Source organism: Chaetomium globosum, genomic scaffold, assembly GCF_000143365.1.
Source record: "Chaetomium globosum CBS 148.51 scaffold_6 genomic scaffold, whole genome shotgun sequence".
Lineage (NCBI taxonomy): Eukaryota > Fungi > Ascomycota > Sordariomycetes > Sordariales > Chaetomiaceae > Chaetomium > Chaetomium globosum.
In genome coordinates, this window is record NT_165981.1 from 2,485,526 (window position 1) to 2,503,105 (window position 17,580).

Genomic DNA, 17,580 nt, shown 5'->3' on the forward strand with positions numbered 1-17,580 from the left:
AGTAGATCGAGGGCGTGACGGTTCGCTATTTTGAGAAGAGGATGCATCCTAATAACAGGTTTCCTGGAAGCTGGGTCCTGCCTAAGAATACAACTTGGAAGTCGCTCGGAAGTGGACCCAACTCTTACGCAGCACTCGTGCCGGCATCCTCCCTAAACCCGTGAGGCAAGCACTCCCTATCCTTGTCCGGTGACATCCCTTACCAGATAGCATTTGGGTGTGGTCGGCGTGGATCATTTTGAGAGAACAGGATTTGGATGGAATGTAACGCGACACAGCCGTCGAATAGGACTCAGCGGGACAGACGGATATTCTCCGCCAAGACTAAGACAAGTCGGAGGCATTGTACATACGTACATGTCAACGTCAAATGGTCATTTCGTGAGTTTCTGAGCCCTCACATTCAGAGACCCAAAGCGTCGTAGTTGCCCGTCACCGGAATCAGCCTTGTGACGGGCTTGGCCGGCCTCCTTTTCTCCAGCCCTGTCTCCCTCTTCGGTAGCCTGACCGGCGGCTTGCTCTCTTGCCTGTTCTTGCTTTCGCGTTCCCCAGTCCGTGCCCGGTCTTTTTCCCTACGGAGCGTCTCTGTCTTCTCCAGTCCGGTCTTTATCACGCGCTTTCTGCTGTGTGATTCTCGGGTTTCCCGGTGTTGACGGCTGTTGCTGGACCGCCCCTCCTCCTCCTTCCGACACTTTCTCACCTCTCGCCGGTCCAAAACCCATGGCTTGGACAGCACGTCCGTCTTGAGTTGCGTGACCTTTTCCCAGAAAATCACTTCCTGCTCTGTCGTGCGGAGGTGGACGACCTTTTCTGCGCGGATCTGCTTGTTCTTGCGGTACGTGCCGACGCTGCCTTTGATATCCAGCACGTGTCCTACGTCAATGGGTGCGTCGACTACCGGAAGAGAGTTCGAGGTCTTGTCGGATTTGGAGTCGGGTTCCGCTGCCGTCGCCGCAGTGGCCGTTCCGGGCCTTGCGCGAGGCGCGACATTGACGATACATTCGAGAGTCTCCCCGCTGCCGTCATCAATCGTGTAGAAATGCATTTTCTCGCGCTCCTCGACGGCGACTACCACACCGGAGATGCGCACCCATTTGATTGGGTGGTTGAGGTGGAAGTAGACATCCTGGCCTTGGTAAGGAGTTAGCACTGTGGTGTCTTGGGGTTTAACCACGGGTTTTGAGTTTCAAGTCTCGAGTCGCTTGGCGTACCTCGAAATCCCGGATGACTTCTCAAAGCCCAGATATCGGTGATCCAGAAATGGCACCAACGGTTGATGGTCGGTGACAGGTGGAAACAGTATTGCGGGTAGAGCTCTGGCTTCGTCGAGTCGGTCATGGCATCCTTCGAATCGGGTGACACAGCGTGCAGCCGTTAGCGGTGATCAGTCGCGCTCTAACCATGTAGGTCATGGTTGTAGAAGGGTTTGCACGCGCAACCGCCTTGCACACGACATCACCACTCCGTGATTGGAGTTGCGATGGAAAGTGTGTTGGGTGAATTTCTTGCCTGGAGTCCTTCCCATTGCAAGGCACCAATCAGTGCCAAGAGTGAGCTCCCTCGTGCAGTTGGCCAGGTGATGCCTGTTAATGGCCCGATTAGGGAGGAGCAGGAACGGCGGGGTCATACGAAGTACAACAAAACGGAGTTGGCACCTATTTTGTCAGGAAATCCTCATGTTGTGCTTTCTTCTGTCGGAGCGTGAGTGTTTGATGTTTCCAAACCGGCCTAGTCATATGCCGCAGATCTACAGCAATTTGTCCAAAGCCGGCCCGAATCTCTGTCGTGTGAGCCAAGATCTGAAACTTTTACTGGGATGAGACGGAAGGAGGTTGCTGGGAACCAGCAATGAGATAGAATTGACCAGCAAAAGTTAAACTAACATCCGGGCCCATTGCCATCTCTGAGCCGTAATACGCCATACCAATTCTCGATGCCTTGACCCAAGCCCAAACTGCCAAATCTCCATGATCAAAGCCAAACCTATACTCCAGATACCGTCTTTAAACATGTTCATTTTCGCGCCTTCTTCTTCTTCATGCCCGCCTGTATCGCTTGGAATTGTTCCTCCGAGATATCCGGCTCTTCAAGCTCCTTCGCGCCTCTTTTCTTCCCCTTGCCCGCCTTGGGCACAGCCCCATATTTCTCCGCCAGCTTATCCAGCGCACTCATTCTTGACGACTGGTTGCGCTGGATCAGGGCCGCCAGCCCCGCCTCCGAGTCCTTCTTGCTCTTCTTCTTCCCATCGCCCCGTAGCTTGTCGTACACGCCCAGCTCCTTGGCCAGCTCGTCCGCCTCCCGCGCCTCGCTCTTAGCGGCCTTGACGCGCGCCTGCCTGGACTTCTTGGTCTCCTTGGCGTAGACATCAAAACGCAGCACCTCCTTGGCCTTGATCGCGGCGTCAATGACCTCCCGGAACCGGGCGTCGTCCTCCAGCACGTTGCTGAGCATCACGCTCTCGTAGACGCCGTCCATGTCGCCCTCAAACTCCTCGTACGCGGCCAGGATGTCATCCCGCTCTTCCGCCGGACCCCTTGTACTCGTTCGGCGGAACTTCTTAATCGCGTCCTCGGAGATGGGCATCCGCGGAATTGCTCGCCGGTAGAAGTCGCTCCAGCTGAAGCCCTCGGAATCGACCACCGCTTCCGAGGTCGAGCCCGTCTCGTCGTAGCGCTTGCGCCGGGCGGGGTCGGAGAGCACGGCGTAGGCAAACGCGACTTGTTGGAACTTTTCTTTGGCTTCGTTTTTCTTGTCTTCGGGCGCCTTGTCTGGGTGGGTTTTTAGTGCCGTCTTGCGGTAGGCCGATTTGACCTCGTCGGGCGAGGCGGTGCGGTCGACCCCGAGGACCTCGTAGGGGTCGATTGTCGGTGGCTCGCTGTCGGTGAGGTCGTCTTCGTGGGTAGACATTGTGATTGTTGTTGTTTGTCGAGGTTGGAATGGGTCAACTCGGTGGGAAAGTTTAATGGATTTGGGGCGCGTCGCGTCGCGCCGAGGACCGTGCAGGCGGGGGACACGATACAGTGTCAGCGCTGAGTGAGCCCTTTGCACACTGTATTACAGGGGTTCTTCCCCAACACCGCCTGCAGGTCGCTTTGCGGGTGGCCCCTCCAAGAATCTCGCACCAATTCTTCAACGTGCGATAAACGATATGACTACCATCCCACCTGGCGATCACAAGGCATATATGCGGCTTGCGCTCGAGCAAGCGCAAAAGTCCCCACCCAAACCGACCAACTACCGTGTGGGAGCCGTCCTGGTAGACTCGGCTACAAACGAGATCCTTGTGACGGGCTACACCCTCGAGCTGTCAGGCAACACTCACGCAGAGCAGACCTGCTTCGTGAAGCTAGCCGAAAAACACGGAGTCTCTGAAGAGGATCTCAAATCGGTGTTACCGGGCGATTTGGCGCTTTACACTACCGTTGAGCCTTGTTCAAAACGGTTGAGCGGGAATCTCCCATGCGTTGAGAGGGTGCTCAGGCTCGCTGGCTCGATTAGAACCGTTTATGTTGGGATCATGGAGCCAGAGACGTTTGTGGCGGAGAACACTGGGAAGAAGAGTCTCGAGGATGCTGGGATAGCTGTTGTCCATGTGGAAGGGTTTGAGAAGGAGATCCTCGACGTTGCGACCGCCGGCCACGTCAAGGGCTGACCGCAATGTGAGCCAACGAAGGTTGTTACCGAGTTTATCGGTTGCGAGGTCAGTGAGTATGCATTGATGAACGTTGACAATTTTCATGCGTTCGCATGTTTCTTGTTTTACGATACGAGGTATCTAGCCAACAGGTTGATCGGCACAACACACCTTTTTCTCACCTGTTTCATGCTCACTGAACGGTGAGAAGGAATGGGACCCATGCTTGCTCGAGAAGGTCAATACTCTGTCCGAAAAGGGCCCCTTGATAGAAGAGGCGGATTCTGCTAGACAAGATCAAATGCGAGCTATGTTTCTTAAGAGTTGACGGGTCGCTGAATCTCAGTTGTCTTGGTCGCCACGGCATGTATAGACCTACATAGAGACCTATGAGCCAGCCGCCTCCGTAGTATGTCCTCTCCCAAACATTATGATCTGTGCTTGAGCAAAGGGAGACGATGTGCGGAATCGGCCATTGAACAGTGCTGTGGTGGGCCACGACGCATGATGCCACTGGGAAAGGAAATCGCTCCATCCCCAACAACGACAAAATGTAAATTTCAGGGGTAAAAACACCTATTACCCCTGAGCACCAAAAAAATATCGTCAACACCACGAAATCAAAAGTAATGGTTGTATTCTAGCAGCGACTCGTTTCGATCGAGTGACCTCCGGGTTATGAGCCCGGCGCGCTTCCACTGCGCCACGCAGCTGTTGTTGGTTGTGGATACAGGATCCGGAGTGGAACTGACGAGGTTGGTACCGTCGACAGTGCCACGGAAGAGCCATGGGCAGGCTGGAAGTGTAAGCATAAGCATTTGCAACCTTGCTAGCGACTTTTAAAAGGAGATCTTCAAGGACCCAGTAGGTGCCTCCCAGAGAGAAGCACGCAGGGTGTGCGCTGAGAGAGTGACTCCATTAGAGGGACCAGCTTTTCGACTGAGCCGTACTAGGCTCTCCGACACAATGATACAAATGTTGAGTGAATAGAGATGGAGACATGCACGTCACTTCATAGCCAGCAGGTCAGTCTGTTAAAGTGAGAAACTGTAATCTTTTATTTTTACAATTAGTTACATCAGCGTTGTTATTTTATTATTTTCAATTTTATTTACTGACCTCTTCATTTTTGTTGCACTTTCGAAAACGGAGGGTTATAAAACGCCATGAGTGCAACTGGTAGTTAAGTTAGTGAGTGTCGGAAAAAGGATACTCGACCCTGACATACCCGCATACATATCATGAATCTCCTAAACACACACTGCCGCAGCATCCTGGGGTATCGTCTCCGGGTTTGGCTTGGGAGTCCTAGCAGAACGCACCGGCAGCGTCTCACGCTTCTCTTAGTATGGGCTGTATCCCCCTCAGGACCAGGAGAATAGCCCAAGTTTTAACTCCGATGGGACTTGTTTATACCAGGCACGGAAAGCTCTGGTGCTTCACACCTAATAGTTAAACTAAGAATGATCTCGACTGCTGAGATGCCATCCTACAATCGAGCCTACCTGCATATTCTCCTCGGCCATAAAATGGCCCTCCGCAAGATACTGGATCTCCCCATCCCCCATCAACGATTACGACCCAAGACCCCATCAATCCCCCGGTGCCCGACAGCAGAGTACCCCGGCACGAACATCTCACCAAACGGCTGCATAAAGGTGTCTGTTATCCATCAGTCAAGTCAGCTCAACCCAACCGCATTTCCAAAAAACCACAACATACCGTACGTCGACAGCGGCTTATACCGACAATTCCACGTAATCCCCTCCAGCACCCTCTGCGTCTGATTCTCCAGCCTCGGAAACGCTTCCAGCACCGCCGCATGCTCCTCCCCCGTGATCCCCAACCTCGGCTCCCCAAAATCCAACTCATTCCCCCAATAAATCGCCACCACATCCAGCTCCTTATGCAGCGCAAACCTCGGCTCCGCATGCAGCGCGATCCCATCCCACACCCTCTGCACCCTCTCCTCCCCCCACCTTGCCCCATCCTCATGCGCCCTTATGAACCCCCTCGCCGCGTACGCGCCATCGACCTCAAAGCGCCGATCCGCCGAGAAAAAGGGGCTCGCCACGCTGTGATTGGCGCCCAGGTCGTGCAGCAGCAGACCCAGCGCGTGCACCTCCTCGTCGACGGCCGCCGCGAGCGTGGCGTTGTGGGAGAGGTGCAGCACGCCGAACAGCCAGGCGCGCATCACGTGGTGGTAGAGGTAGGCGTCGGAGTGGGCGCGCGCGAAGGCTTGCGCGGCGCGCACGATGGGCGTGTCGATGACCGAGACGTTGGCGAGGAGGCGGCGGGGGGTAGGCGGGCGGTGGGGGGGTGTTGTTGATGCTAATGCTACTGTTGGGGGGAGGAGGGTTGCTGTGAGGGTGAGGAGGAGGGGTAGAGGGGAAATCATGGTTGTTGTTATTGGGCTATAGGGTAGTTAGAAAATGTGTTTCGGTGTTGCTTGAAAACTACGCTTGAGATGGGATCATGTTTGGAGGGTGTCTTTATCATTCTCAAGTATCTGCTTTAGTTCGCAACCATCAGTTTCGTGTCCGATGCCTCTCGGCTTTCTAGAATTACATCGCAAGAACCACGGAACCCGTGATGATCGGTAGAGAATATGAGCAAGTTTTGATTAGAATGTTCTCTCATGTCTTATGGTGGTGAGATGCGGGGAACGGCGTCGTGCTCCAAGTCTTCAGCAAATGAGCACATTGCGTACATATTTGGTGCTGTTCTAACCAGCTCGTAATCTGCTCACTTTGTCTCCCATACCATACGACGGGGCTAGAGTTATAGTCCAAGGCTGTGTAGTAGATGTCGTAACCTCCGAAGGCCTTCGGAACTTACATAGGATAGCGGCCATCAACCCCTAGATAGCTATGTATACCTTCAATGTTTAGTCATAGTAAGCCTGATAGTTATGCTAGTCCGTCTTGGAAATGGTCAAATGCACGGTTGCTTCTAATGATGCGAGATTGTGGTATCATATGCCAGAGCAGCAACAATATCGGTTGATATGGAAGTAGCAAAGTCATGGGTTCTAATGGTATCAGTTCGCCAACTTGGCGGCCACTAAGTGAACAACCCCTGAATCTTGTCGCGGACGTTGAAGCTTGGTGCATCACTCTCCAATATCAACATCAGCGAAATTCCAGAAACCTTCACAATATCTAAGCCATCCTCATTGTGTTCTACATGTATATTCATTTGATATGCTCTTTGGCATTATATCTACCAGTCTTGATACAGGGTCACAACCCACCGCCAACCACCAACCCCTTTAAAACAAACCCCTACCTATATCTTCTCCCCCTCCAATATCGGCCTAGCCTCCTCGCTCCTCCACCAACTGCCCTCCGCGCCCGGGTACTCAAACCGGTCCATGCTCTCCGGCCTCATCTCCACACTGTACCCCGGCTCCGTAGGCGTCTGATAGAACCCATCCTTGATCACGGACGGGTGGCGGAAGTGCTCGTGCAGATGATCGACATACTCGAGCACAGACAGCTTCCCGCTAACAACGACATAGTCGATGGTGCTGAGGTGCTGTGTGTACTCGGGCAGGCCGACGCCGCCGGAGTGGGGCACGATGGGGACGCCGTACTTCTTGGCCATGAGCAGGACGGCCAGGACCTCGTTGACGCCGCCCATGCGGCAGGCGTCGATCTGGCAGACGTCGATGGCGCCGGCCATGAGCAGCTGCTTGAAGACGACGCGGTTCTGGCACATCTCGCCGGTGGCGACGCCGATGCCGTAGGGGCGCAGGGCGTCGCGCACGGCCTTGTGGCCGAGGATGTCGTCGGGCGAGGTGGGCTCCTCGATGAACCACGGCTTGAACTCGGCCAGCTGCTTCATGTACGCGACGGCCTCGGGCACGGACCAGACCTGGTTGGCGTCGACCATGAGCACGTTGCCGTTGTCGTAGCCGATGATGTCGCGGGCGATGGTCAGGCGGCGGCGGTCCGTCTCGACGCTGCCGCCGACCTTGAGCTTGAAGTGGCGGTAGCCCTTGTCGAGGGTCTCGCGCAGCAGGGCGCGCATCTTGTCCTCGCCGTAGCCGAGCCAGCCGGCGCTAGTGGTGTAGGCGGGCACGGCGCGGCTTTGCTCGGCGTCGCGCAGCCGGTCGGCCTTGCCGGCCTCGGACTCCTGCAGTAGGGCGAGGGCCTCCTCCGGGGTAACGGCGTCGGTGATGTAGCGGAAGTCGATGCAGTCGACGAACTGTTGGGGTGTCATCTCGGCCACGACCCGCCACACGGGCTTGTTGAGCGTCTTGGCCCAGAGGTCCCAGATGGCGTTGACGACGGCGCCCAGGGCCAGGTGGATCACGCCCTTTTCCGGGCCGATCCAGCGGAGCTGGCTGTCGTTGACGAGGTGGCGCCATGTGTTGCCCCAGTGGGCGACCAGGCTGGAGAGGGTGCGCCCTTTGACGCGCTCGGCCACATGGTTGATGGCGGCGCAGACTATGTCGTTGCCGCGGCCGATGGTGAAGGTCTGGGCATGTTAGATTTTGGAGCGTGGGGGGTTAGGGGGGTAGGGGGGGAACACCGTACCATGCCATGGCCAGTGTAGGAGGAGTCCGTCTCTAAGATGCAGTATGCGGCCGAGTAGTCGCCGGCGGCGTTCATGGCATCCGAGCCGGTCTTGTCGAGCGAGGTAGGGAACCGAACATCCCGTGTCGTCCACCCAGTGATGGTGATTTCAGCCATGGCTGCTGTGTGTATGATGTCTCAAAACGGGACGGAGGAGCACGGATGAAGACGGGAAGGACGGAGGGGAGTGATGCGTGTGCTTGAAGGGGGTGATCGATATGCGCCAAGCCCCTGACTTATCTAAGTAATTCCTTGCCTCTCAGTGAACTTGTTAAGCTCAAGTAGCATCATGATAGTTGAGGGCACTACATGGCCATTCATTCCCGAGGTGAAGGCGGCGTGGGCCCCGAGACCGGGTGAGGGGTTTGTTTGGTGGGGTTAAGTCCGTCGCTCAAGAGGAGAGACGCTGCTGCTTGGCTTGTGATTGATGGATAAATCACGAATCGTACCCCCACCATGCCACTTTCTCACCACACGACGGCACTGATGCATGCTCTAAGTTCCGGTCAGGGGTTACCATATGGTTCCTCGCTGTCGGGTTAATGGCAGTCGAGGAATGTAGTGTATGTGAATGAAGGTTAGTTAATTCTTTTTTCCCCTCTTTGTTTTTTTCTTTTTCTTTTCTTTCTCTTTGGAGAAGATCGATAATTAGACAATGATGTTGGAGGGTTTGGATCCGCTTAACGACAATCTCGAGGAGCTGCCTCGTGGAGAAGAGAAGGAAAAGAAGCTCGGGCATTGATTGACATGGAAAATGGAAACATTCTCCCGCAGTGGAGACGCCTAAAGAAGGCGGGGGAGGGTCTGGGGAAGCACGGAAGCCGTGTTTAAGTTCCAGATTAGGTACTTCGTGCCTTCCCCGGATATCTCTCCCAACCTTCAATTTCTTAGACTGTCTCTGTTTCTTCGATCCGGGGCATGATCCAGACCTTGATAATATCGCGAAGTTGACGAGTATAGTGGTCAATTCGTAGAGCTGACGCTAGGGTTTATTAGATTTCGTCTTCATCGCCACCGTTACCTAATATTTCCGTCTATTAGTGGGCGCGTTGCAACTGAGACGGCGGCAGCTGGTACCTACCTAGGTAGTGAGGTTGTCCGACATCGTCGATGACCTCGATCTACAGATCGGCTGTCAGGGGTCTCGACTCTCGATATCAGAACCCGGAGGAGTCATCTGAGACAACGCACGTCCGTTCAATATCGAAATCCCAGACGGATCTCGAAGATGGCCAGCCAACTTGCTGGCCGGCACCAGGCTCAACCGAAAGTGGCGTTGAAATTGAGAGCTTGGACATTGAGCATGACTCGATCTGATCTTGAACGTGTCTCTATTTCAACGCTATCGGTTTCCCCGCACCGTTCATGATTCATGATTCCAGGCGGGCAGGGTTCAAGGCAGTGCACTACCATAGCGCTGCAAGTTCAAGCTGAGCTGGTTGAGGAAAGTCATGGCCTTTAGTTTCAACTACGTATGTCGCCCCGCCGGACGCCATCTCCATCAAAACGAGCCATCATCCGTGGCTATATATAAGAGAGACCGGAACGGTTCCCTTTCGTCACAAACGCTTGCCAATAATTAACCAAATTCACTTACCTCCTACTATCCTAATCGCCTACATAGGGACATTGTAGCACACAATGGAAGGATGGAAAGACGTGACCACAGTCACCCCCCAAAGGGTCCCAAGCAGGCGCAACAAGCTCCAGAAATGTGTCTCAAGACAGGCAAGCAACAGCCGTCGACCGGAAAGCCCGAGAATAGTGAATACAACCATCACATATCTGCCCCTCGAGAAAGTAAACGACCCGGGATTTCTAACACAACCTCGCCTGGCGCCGCCGCCGCCGCCGCGGCCCACTGAGAGTGAAACGAAGCGCCGCAAGACATCATCGGCCGGCGTCCTGGAGGCGATCCAGCCGTTCTCCAACACCCTTAGCAGGACGTCAAGCGTGGATCTCATCGCAGGGCAGTACCATGACTTGCTCGAGTTCCGAGACTCGTCCGAGTACCCGTACACTCCCTTGCCCCCATCCCGAGACTCATCTGAGGGCACCCTCGACGACTTGGACGAATGGATCATGCTCCCACAGCGACGCAATGGGGATCACAACTAGAACGAAACCCCCACTGGCGGTGACTCGGAATGCACGGTCGAACTGCCCGACCCCTCGCCCAACTCAGAGGCCCGGGGCACGCCCCCCTCGCGCCGGGACGAGAAGGTCTACTTTAAGCCAGTCTCCTACTCGCCACAGACGGAACAGGGACAAGTACAGGAACGGGAACTGGGACCGTCGAGCATCCCGATCCGCCTAAAGACGAGCCCCGACAACCACACGCCCAACCACACAGCCTTGCAAACCAGCCTGAGGTTGCTCACAGACGATTTGTCGTCGGCCATGGCGCGCCGGCCCGGCGACTCGGCCAAGTGGATGTCGCTGACGCAGATCCGGTTCATGATCCAGGCATATGAGCGGCTGCGGGACCAAATCTCGGAGGGGAACCAATGTGATCCGTCGCAGGCCACGGCGTTGCAGGACATGTTTGACATGTGGCTGCGGGCGCTGTACAGGATTCATTGGGATATACAAAAAGAGGCAAGGGCTCAATTTCACAATACCGTGTGAGTCCTAGTGGGCTGGGGATTGAATCACGATACCACAATTTAGGGCTGGATGGAAGGGGCTGTGGTTTTGCCAGCCACGAACTATTGAGTAGAAGCATAGGAAGCTTTGGAACCTAGCTTTGGCGTCAAAGTTGGGAACCCGTGTTTTCCTCACACCTGTCCCCATAGGTATCTTGAGAAATTCTCACTTTGTACAGACTTCCTACAACGCTAATATGCGTCGTATTTGAATAAAAAATTAAACCAATCCAGCCCTGAACCCGTGAGCCCAAATGTATTCGTGGTTGGGAAGGACCACAGCAGGTCGGGAGGCTTCGATAATGCTGCCCCCCCAAGCCCCGCAATGAGGTCAGATTCGGGGAAGGGAGATCTCCTCGCTCGGCAGTCGAGGTTTCCGTGGGCTTGGCAGTCGCGTACAAGTAGCATCCTTGCTTTGGCCCTGTGCACCACTCACCATCACCTTGAGTCAACTATCGGACACTTGCCAACAAGAGGCACCTTATGCATCCATCCTAACAGTCAGTGGCGATAGAATAACGAAACCAAAATGGACGATGACGAATACGGCGACGCCGACGACATTCTCGTCGCCCTGGCGGCGCAATCGGAACCGTCGAAACCAGCTCAATCACCCGCTGCGCCGAGAATTCAACAACCCACACCCCAGCGCCTCGACCGAGCACCACCTTCAAATCCCGCCTCCAGCTCTGCGACGCCCAAGGTTGTGCAGCCTACCCCGCAGGCTCTGCCCGCTCGTGGTTCGGGGTCCTCCATCCTCGTCTCGCCGAGGCAAAAGGGCAACCCAGTGCTCGCCTGCCTAAAGTCGGTTGCTTGGGAATACAGCGACATACTCGCCGACTACGGGCTCGGCCAGACAACCTGCGCCCTCTATCTAAGGTCTGCCCCCTTTCGTAACCCTCCCCCCCCCCTTCCCAAACCACTCGACTCCCAACCAATCTAACACACCTCTACCACCCCCAGGCCTCAATACCACCGCCTCCACCCCGAATACATCTACACGCGCGTCCGCAACCTCCAAGGAAAATACAAGCTCCGCATCGTGCTCACCATGGTCGACATCCCCAACCACGAGGACGCCCTGCGCGAGCTTTCCAAAACCTCCCTGGTCCACAACGTCACCATCATCCTCGCCTGGTCCGCCGCCGAAGCCGCCCGCTACCTGGAGCTCTACAAGTCCTATGAGCACGCGGGCTTCGGCGCCATCCGCGGCCAGCAGGCCTCGAGCTACGCCGAGCGCCTCGTCGACTTCGTCACCGCCCCGCGCAACATCAACAAGACCGACGCCGTCGCGCTGGTCAGCTCGTTTGGGAGTCTGCGGAATGCGGTGAATGCGCAGCCCGACCAGCTGGGGGTCGTGGGTGGGTGGGGCGAGAAGAAGGTCCGCGCGTGGACTAAGGCGGTCGAGGAGCCGTTTAGGGTGAAGAAGGCGGGGAGGCGGGCTGGAACCACCGGGAAGGCCTCGCAGAGTGTGAGTGTGTCGGTGAGTTCGAAGGAGCAGGGTGAGGATACAGAGGCGGAGGCGGCCATTGCGGAGGCGGAAGGGGGAGCAGAAGTTGCCACTGATAGTGGGCGGCGGCTTCAACCCGTGCCCGTGCGGCCCGCATCAGCCACGTCGGCTACATCGGCGGTGCCGGCGCGCAAGGCCGATCAACTGAGCGACGGTGTCGCCGCCGCGCTGGCAAAACTCAGAGAGAAGGGCTAACCAAGCCACAACCACTCCGGTGGGAAGCTCAGCCACGACTTTTGCTGCACGACACAAACGCCATGCGCCTAGCGGTGGAACGGTCGAACCGGTAACAAGACCGCCCGTACCCGCTCCGCACACCTCGAAACTCTCGACGCGCTACTACACTTATTCATCTCCTCCGAGCAATTGCACCTACCGGAGCTTTGCCGGCGAGGCGATCGAGCTCCTCAACGTTGAACGGGTCATACCCGAGCTGGTGCTCTTGTCGTTTGCGGCTGTGGACGACTGAAAGACATTGTCAGACCGGAATATCATGCTAGTTTTGGCATGTGGCATCATAATCAGGCTGGGGGTGGCTGCCACTTGCTTGTTCTGACGGGCAGGGACGTCATTTTCAGCACAAGATGAATACTGCTCTCAAGACCAAGTTGGTTGGGATGGTGGTGCCGTGATAGCGCCTCGCTTGCACACATGCACTCCCGGGACCTCGAAATGCGTGTGCAACATGAACGGGCGATCATCTGCAAGGGCAAGCTCGTGTCAGTAGCTGGCCACGCATGAAGTAACGTTTCGCAACATTTGTGAACATGTGCCATGCGGAAGGCGCAGAACTCGCCTCGTGTTGCACTATTCCACGATTCTACGTCGGTTTGCGTTACCAGCACGATGTATAGGCGGAGAAGCGCACAACGGAAGGTGGAAGGTGGTAACTAACGCAGACAGGGGAGGGGGCTTCGGGCTGTCTACCTGAACTTTCAACTTCATCGATGAGCTCATGGTATCGCCAAGCTGGCAACCGGCACTTGCAAAAGCCAAGCAACGGTATTGACGGGAGAGGCGCGCGGGGGAGCTGGGCCGGGGTAACGGTCGGAGGAAGCATGCATTTTGAGTCCTTGTGACCCCCGTTATGCACACGCATCATGCGGGGGTAGGAAACACAGTAGCAACTGCTAGGGGGGGTCCTCCTGAGGGGTTCGCAGTCTGTCCGACCTTCCTGTTCCAAGAAACTTAAACTTTCTGGTGCGCCCATGGCTTCGGGTCACAAAACAAGCGACTCGCCGGCTATAAAAAGGTGTATGTTGTCCTACCTTCCTTGCCGCCTCCAGTATGGGGTTTCTTGAAACTATAATCCGGACTTTTGCGGAGTCGAAGGCATGAGCAAGACCATTTAACACCCGCGACACAGCTTGGATGATATCTCCGAGCCACAGTGACCTAACCCGGTCTTCGGGCCGTTTTTAGGCTTCCCCGGTTCTGGAGGGCCAACTTTGGTAAGGTGGTATTGAGATCTACGATGCTGGAGGCAATCAATCCCACATAAGGTTACTTTCTTTTGACTTGATGAATCCTGGAGGAGGGACCAAAGGCAAACCTCACAGTGTACCGCCCTATGCCCCGACCCAGCCGCCCAAACATCAGAAGATGGCAAGACGATGGCACTGTAGCTGTCCTTCTCTGGTTCATGCTGGTCTGCTGGCTTTATTCGCACATCCATACATGTTCCCTCTCCCAAATCACCAACAGCATCCGAGCGCCTGCTGCTTTAGGCAGGTATCTGGGCAATTGGACCAATCACGCCGGGTGCCCGGCAGCCAAGGGGTCGCAAAAAGTCACGGATCAGCGCCCAGCAGACCACTGGCATCAGTCTCGTTGTTTGTGGGACGGGGAATTCCTCGTGCCTGTCTGTGTCTCAGACCATCTGTGTTGCCTTCCTCCACCGAGACGATGATGCGCGTCACCGCTGTCTTAGCGCACTTTTTATACCGTCATGGATCGGATGGTCTTAAATCATCCTTAAGCTAGCAGCAGCACATCAGATTGTTTATTAGTTGCTCATTGCCCATGCCCGCTGGTTCCCCATGCATCACACTACTTGGTAGGTGGGAGTTAACTGTCCCTCCCTAGCATTGGTTACGTCAGGTGTTTTGTTAAATCATTAGTCTTAATTTTCTGCCTCCAGTCCTACTTGCGCCTGTCCAGGATATCGTCTTGCCACTATTAGCACCTAGGTAACTGACTAGCGCCATGCGTTCCCTCTCTGTCGGCGGGAGTGCTGCCGCGGCTCTCCTCGTGGGCCTGTCGGCGGCCGCGCCCCCTTTTAAACCCCACGGACCCCACGAACCGCAGTACATTGTTAATCAAGAGCGCGCCCGCGCCGTCAAAGAAGCCTTCCAGGTGTCGTGGGACGGGTATTACGAACATGCCTTTCCTCATGACTCGTTGCGGCCGGTGTCGAACGGCTACGCGGATGACAGGTGCGTTTTTTTGCCTCCCATGGGGCTCCCCCTGCTTCGCTGGTTCTGGCGTCTGACCTGTGCCCGATTGGCCTTTAGAAACGGATGGGGTGCGAGTGCCGTTGACGCCTTCAGCACCGCGCTGGTCATGGAGAACTGGGATGTGATCGACCAGATATTGGAGTACGTCCCGACGATCGACTTCAATAAAACTGAGACCGAGGTGTCCTTGTTCGAGACAACGATTCGATACCTCGGGGGGCTCGTGTCAGGTACGGTGCAGATGCTGCGGCATGTCGCCGTTGTGGGCTTAGCTGACTCGTCTACCCAGCTTACGATCTCCTCACCGGACCGTTGCGTGACCGCGTCAAGCAAACCCCCGACGTGGAAGCCGTGCTGACGCAGGCAAAGCGGCTGGCCAACAATCTCAAAATCGGCTTCGACACGCCCAGCGGCGTCCCGGACAACAACCTCTACTTCAACCCACCGCGCAAGGGCGGCTCAACCACGAACGGCATCGCCACCATCGGCACGCTGGTGCTCGAGTGGACACGCCTCAGTGACCTAACCAAGGACCCCGAATATGCCAAGCTGTCGCAGAAGGCCGAATCATACCTGCTGAAGCCGCAGCCCAGCTGGAGCGAGTCGTTCCCCGGGCTGATCGGCACCAACGTACGGCTCGAGGACGGGCAGTTCGTCGATGGCAACGGCGGTTGGGGCGGCGGCACCGACAGCTTCTACGAGTACCTCATAAAGATGTACCTATACGACCCCGACCGCTTCGCCGACTACCGCGACCGCTGGATCGCCGCCGCCGATTCCTCCATCAAGTACCTCGTCTCGCACCCGACCACCAAGCCCGACCTCACCTTCCTTGCTATGTGGCAGGGTAAAGAACTGCGCTTCGTCTCGCAGCACCGTAAGCAGCCCCCCTTTTCTCCGTCACCTCCCCCCGCCCTTACCACACCCATACCAGTTATCACCAGCAACTAACCCCCCACGCACCATCAGTGGCCTGTTTCAACGGCGGCAACTTCATCCTCGGCGGCCTAACCCTCAACGAGCCCAAATACACCGACTTCGGCCTGCTCCTCGTCGACGGCTGCCGCGCGACCTACACGGCCACGGCCACGGGCATTGGGCCGGAAACCTTCCGGTGGCAGGACTCTGCGCGGCCGCTCAACGCGACCAACAATCCGCCGGCACCCGCCGACCAGGCCGCCTTCTACGAGGACGCCGGGTTCTGGATCAGCAGCGCCAATTATGTGCTGCGTCCGGAGGTCATCGAGAGTTATTATTATGCGTATCGCGCGACGGGGGATCCCAAGTATCAGGAGTGGGCGTGGGAGGCGTTTGAGAGGGTGAATGAGACGTGTCGGGTGGGGAGTGGGTATTCGAGCGTGAGGGATGTGAATAAGGAGGGGGGGGGCGGGTTTGATGATTTTCAGGAGAGCTTTTGGTTTGCGGAGGTGCTGAAGTATAGCTATTTGATTCATTCTGAGGTGAGTGCTCGCACAATTCCCTTACCCGTTCGCTGGCCTCGACGGTTGTGGGAGTTTGATTGGGGAGATTTGTTCGAGCTGTTTGTGCTGACGACTGTGTGATATAGGATGCTTCCTGGCAGGTCAAGGCGGATCATACTAATGAGTTTGTGTTCAACACGGAAGCTCATCCGGTGCGGGTGGCTGCGGGCCGGGAGACGTTGAAGAGATAGAGCTCGATACGTCACGGCGTGGGCTCTGGGGAAGGACGCTGTCTATCTTGTAAACATGAAGCATGATTTAGAAAGTAGAGATAATCGACAGTGTTGATGGCTGCCAAGTGAAGTGGAGTTTGTCTTGTCACTCCTCATCGTGAACCGCTGCGAAAGCGGGGATTCTATAACCGCTCACCCCCCCCTCCCCTCCTCCTCCAGAACATGCGCCCACCCTTCAAGCACCGCCCTCCCGCTTGGCATACTCGTCCTCCATGGCCTCCTCATAGCGCTTGTCGGCCTCGATCTCAGCCTCTGTCTTGGGCCTAGTCGTCCCGGCACCTGTGTCGACTCCAGCGCCGGTTGGGCGAGAAGATGCGTCGCTCGCCGCTTGGGCCTGTTGCTGCTGGGTCTGCGTCTGGGTGCCGGTGTTGGCGGTGGCGGGGGTGGTTGAGGTTTGGTCTGCCATTTTGTGGAAGGAGGGTTGGGAATTGATGGTTTGGTCGTTAAAGTGTTGTTGGGTGGTGATAAGAATCGCGGGTATTTATTTGTAGGTCGGTGGCAAAATGCAGTGGCGAGGCCACGCAAGTAAATGGTGTGACTCTTGTTTTCGCAACGTGTTATGCGCCCACAACTCACACGCAGAAAAATGGAAACTCTGGGTATCACATCTAGGTACCTACCTATATTGTTGAATTCATAGTAAAACTGAATTTTCAATTCCAGATGCCACCGTTTAAATGATCATCGTTGCTATTTACGCTGGAGCAACGAATACCATGCAAATGAAGGGAACTATCTACTACAATTTCCATGCTACCTCAAGTACAAATGGAAGGGACTATAAAGGCAGGTGGTCGGTGACATTTGGAAACACGAGACGTCCATATCAATGCTTCATGCCCAGAAGCCCCGAATACGCCAAAAAAAGAACAAAAAATCGTGTGTCCCCGACTGGGCGACAGTAACCAAAGCCCAATTTACAACTCCAACCTTCCTACCCCCCGCCCATTCCTACCCGACAGTGTCAGCCGACTCTTCCTCAACCAAATTATCAGTAGCAACACGGGAGAAATACCGCTATCACCGAGATCTGAGTATCCC

General features: G+C 55.8%; 9 protein-coding genes and 1 non-coding gene across 10 annotated transcripts; 4 read left to right on the forward strand and 6 right to left on the reverse strand.

The window, feature by feature from the left end:
• Nucleotides 1-403: 403 nt before the first annotated feature.
• Nucleotides 404-1,338, reverse strand: CHGG_09118 (uncharacterized protein; the record flags this gene model as incomplete). Its single annotated transcript, XM_001227044.1, has 2 exons — nucleotides 404-1,131; nucleotides 1,212-1,338. 2 exons carry the CDS (start codon nucleotides 1,336-1,338, stop codon nucleotides 404-406), a joined length of 855 nt encoding a protein of 284 aa, XP_001227045.1.
• A 675-nt stretch (nucleotides 1,339-2,013) lies between these two features.
• Nucleotides 2,014-2,907, reverse strand: CHGG_09119 (uncharacterized protein; the record flags this gene model as incomplete). Its single annotated transcript, XM_001227045.1, has 1 exon — nucleotides 2,014-2,907. The coding sequence occupies one exon, from the start codon at nucleotides 2,905-2,907 to the stop codon at nucleotides 2,014-2,016; it is 894 nt and encodes a 297-aa protein (XP_001227046.1).
• A 241-nt stretch (nucleotides 2,908-3,148) lies between these two features.
• CHGG_09120 (uncharacterized protein) lies at nucleotides 3,149-3,652 on the forward strand (the record flags this gene model as incomplete). The annotated part of the gene is made up of 1 exon (XM_001227046.1): nucleotides 3,149-3,652. The coding sequence occupies one exon, from the start codon at nucleotides 3,149-3,151 to the stop codon at nucleotides 3,650-3,652; it is 504 nt and encodes a 167-aa protein (XP_001227047.1).
• A 623-nt stretch (nucleotides 3,653-4,275) lies between these two features.
• On the reverse strand, nucleotides 4,276-4,347 carry CHGG_11410. The gene has a single exon. It is a non-coding gene; the product is annotated as a tRNA-Met (tRNA).
• Nucleotides 4,348-5,201: 854 nt separating this feature from the next.
• CHGG_09121 (uncharacterized protein) lies at nucleotides 5,202-6,032 on the reverse strand (the record flags this gene model as incomplete). Its single annotated transcript, XM_001227047.1, has 2 exons — nucleotides 5,202-5,296; nucleotides 5,357-6,032. 2 exons carry the CDS (start codon nucleotides 6,030-6,032, stop codon nucleotides 5,202-5,204), a joined length of 771 nt encoding a protein of 256 aa, XP_001227048.1.
• An 890-nt stretch (nucleotides 6,033-6,922) lies between these two features.
• Nucleotides 6,923-8,331, reverse strand: CHGG_09122 (uncharacterized protein; the record flags this gene model as incomplete). The annotated part of the gene is made up of 2 exons (XM_001227048.1): nucleotides 6,923-8,116; nucleotides 8,176-8,331. 2 exons carry the CDS (start codon nucleotides 8,329-8,331, stop codon nucleotides 6,923-6,925), a joined length of 1,350 nt encoding a protein of 449 aa, XP_001227049.1.
• A 2,283-nt stretch (nucleotides 8,332-10,614) lies between these two features.
• CHGG_09123 (uncharacterized protein) lies at nucleotides 10,615-10,933 on the forward strand (the record flags this gene model as incomplete). The annotated part of the gene is made up of 2 exons (XM_001227049.1): nucleotides 10,615-10,781; nucleotides 10,885-10,933. 2 exons carry the CDS (start codon nucleotides 10,615-10,617, stop codon nucleotides 10,931-10,933), a joined length of 216 nt encoding a protein of 71 aa, XP_001227050.1.
• A 455-nt stretch (nucleotides 10,934-11,388) lies between these two features.
• On the forward strand, nucleotides 11,389-12,564 carry CHGG_09124 (uncharacterized protein; the record flags this gene model as incomplete). The annotated part of the gene is made up of 2 exons (XM_001227050.1): nucleotides 11,389-11,738; nucleotides 11,823-12,564. The coding sequence occupies 2 exons, from the start codon at nucleotides 11,389-11,391 to the stop codon at nucleotides 12,562-12,564; spliced, it is 1,092 nt and encodes a 363-aa protein (XP_001227051.1).
• Nucleotides 12,565-14,574: 2,010 nt separating this feature from the next.
• Nucleotides 14,575-16,497, forward strand: CHGG_09125 (uncharacterized protein; the record flags this gene model as incomplete). The annotated part of the gene is made up of 4 exons (XM_001227051.1): nucleotides 14,575-15,055; nucleotides 15,115-15,702; nucleotides 15,795-16,285; nucleotides 16,393-16,497. 4 exons carry the CDS (start codon nucleotides 14,575-14,577, stop codon nucleotides 16,495-16,497), a joined length of 1,665 nt encoding a protein of 554 aa, XP_001227052.1.
• A 217-nt stretch (nucleotides 16,498-16,714) lies between these two features.
• On the reverse strand, nucleotides 16,715-16,945 carry CHGG_09126 (uncharacterized protein; the record flags this gene model as incomplete). Its single annotated transcript, XM_001227052.1, has 1 exon — nucleotides 16,715-16,945. One exon carries the CDS (start codon nucleotides 16,943-16,945, stop codon nucleotides 16,715-16,717), a length of 231 nt encoding a protein of 76 aa, XP_001227053.1.
• Between the last annotated feature and the right edge of the window lie 635 nt (nucleotides 16,946-17,580).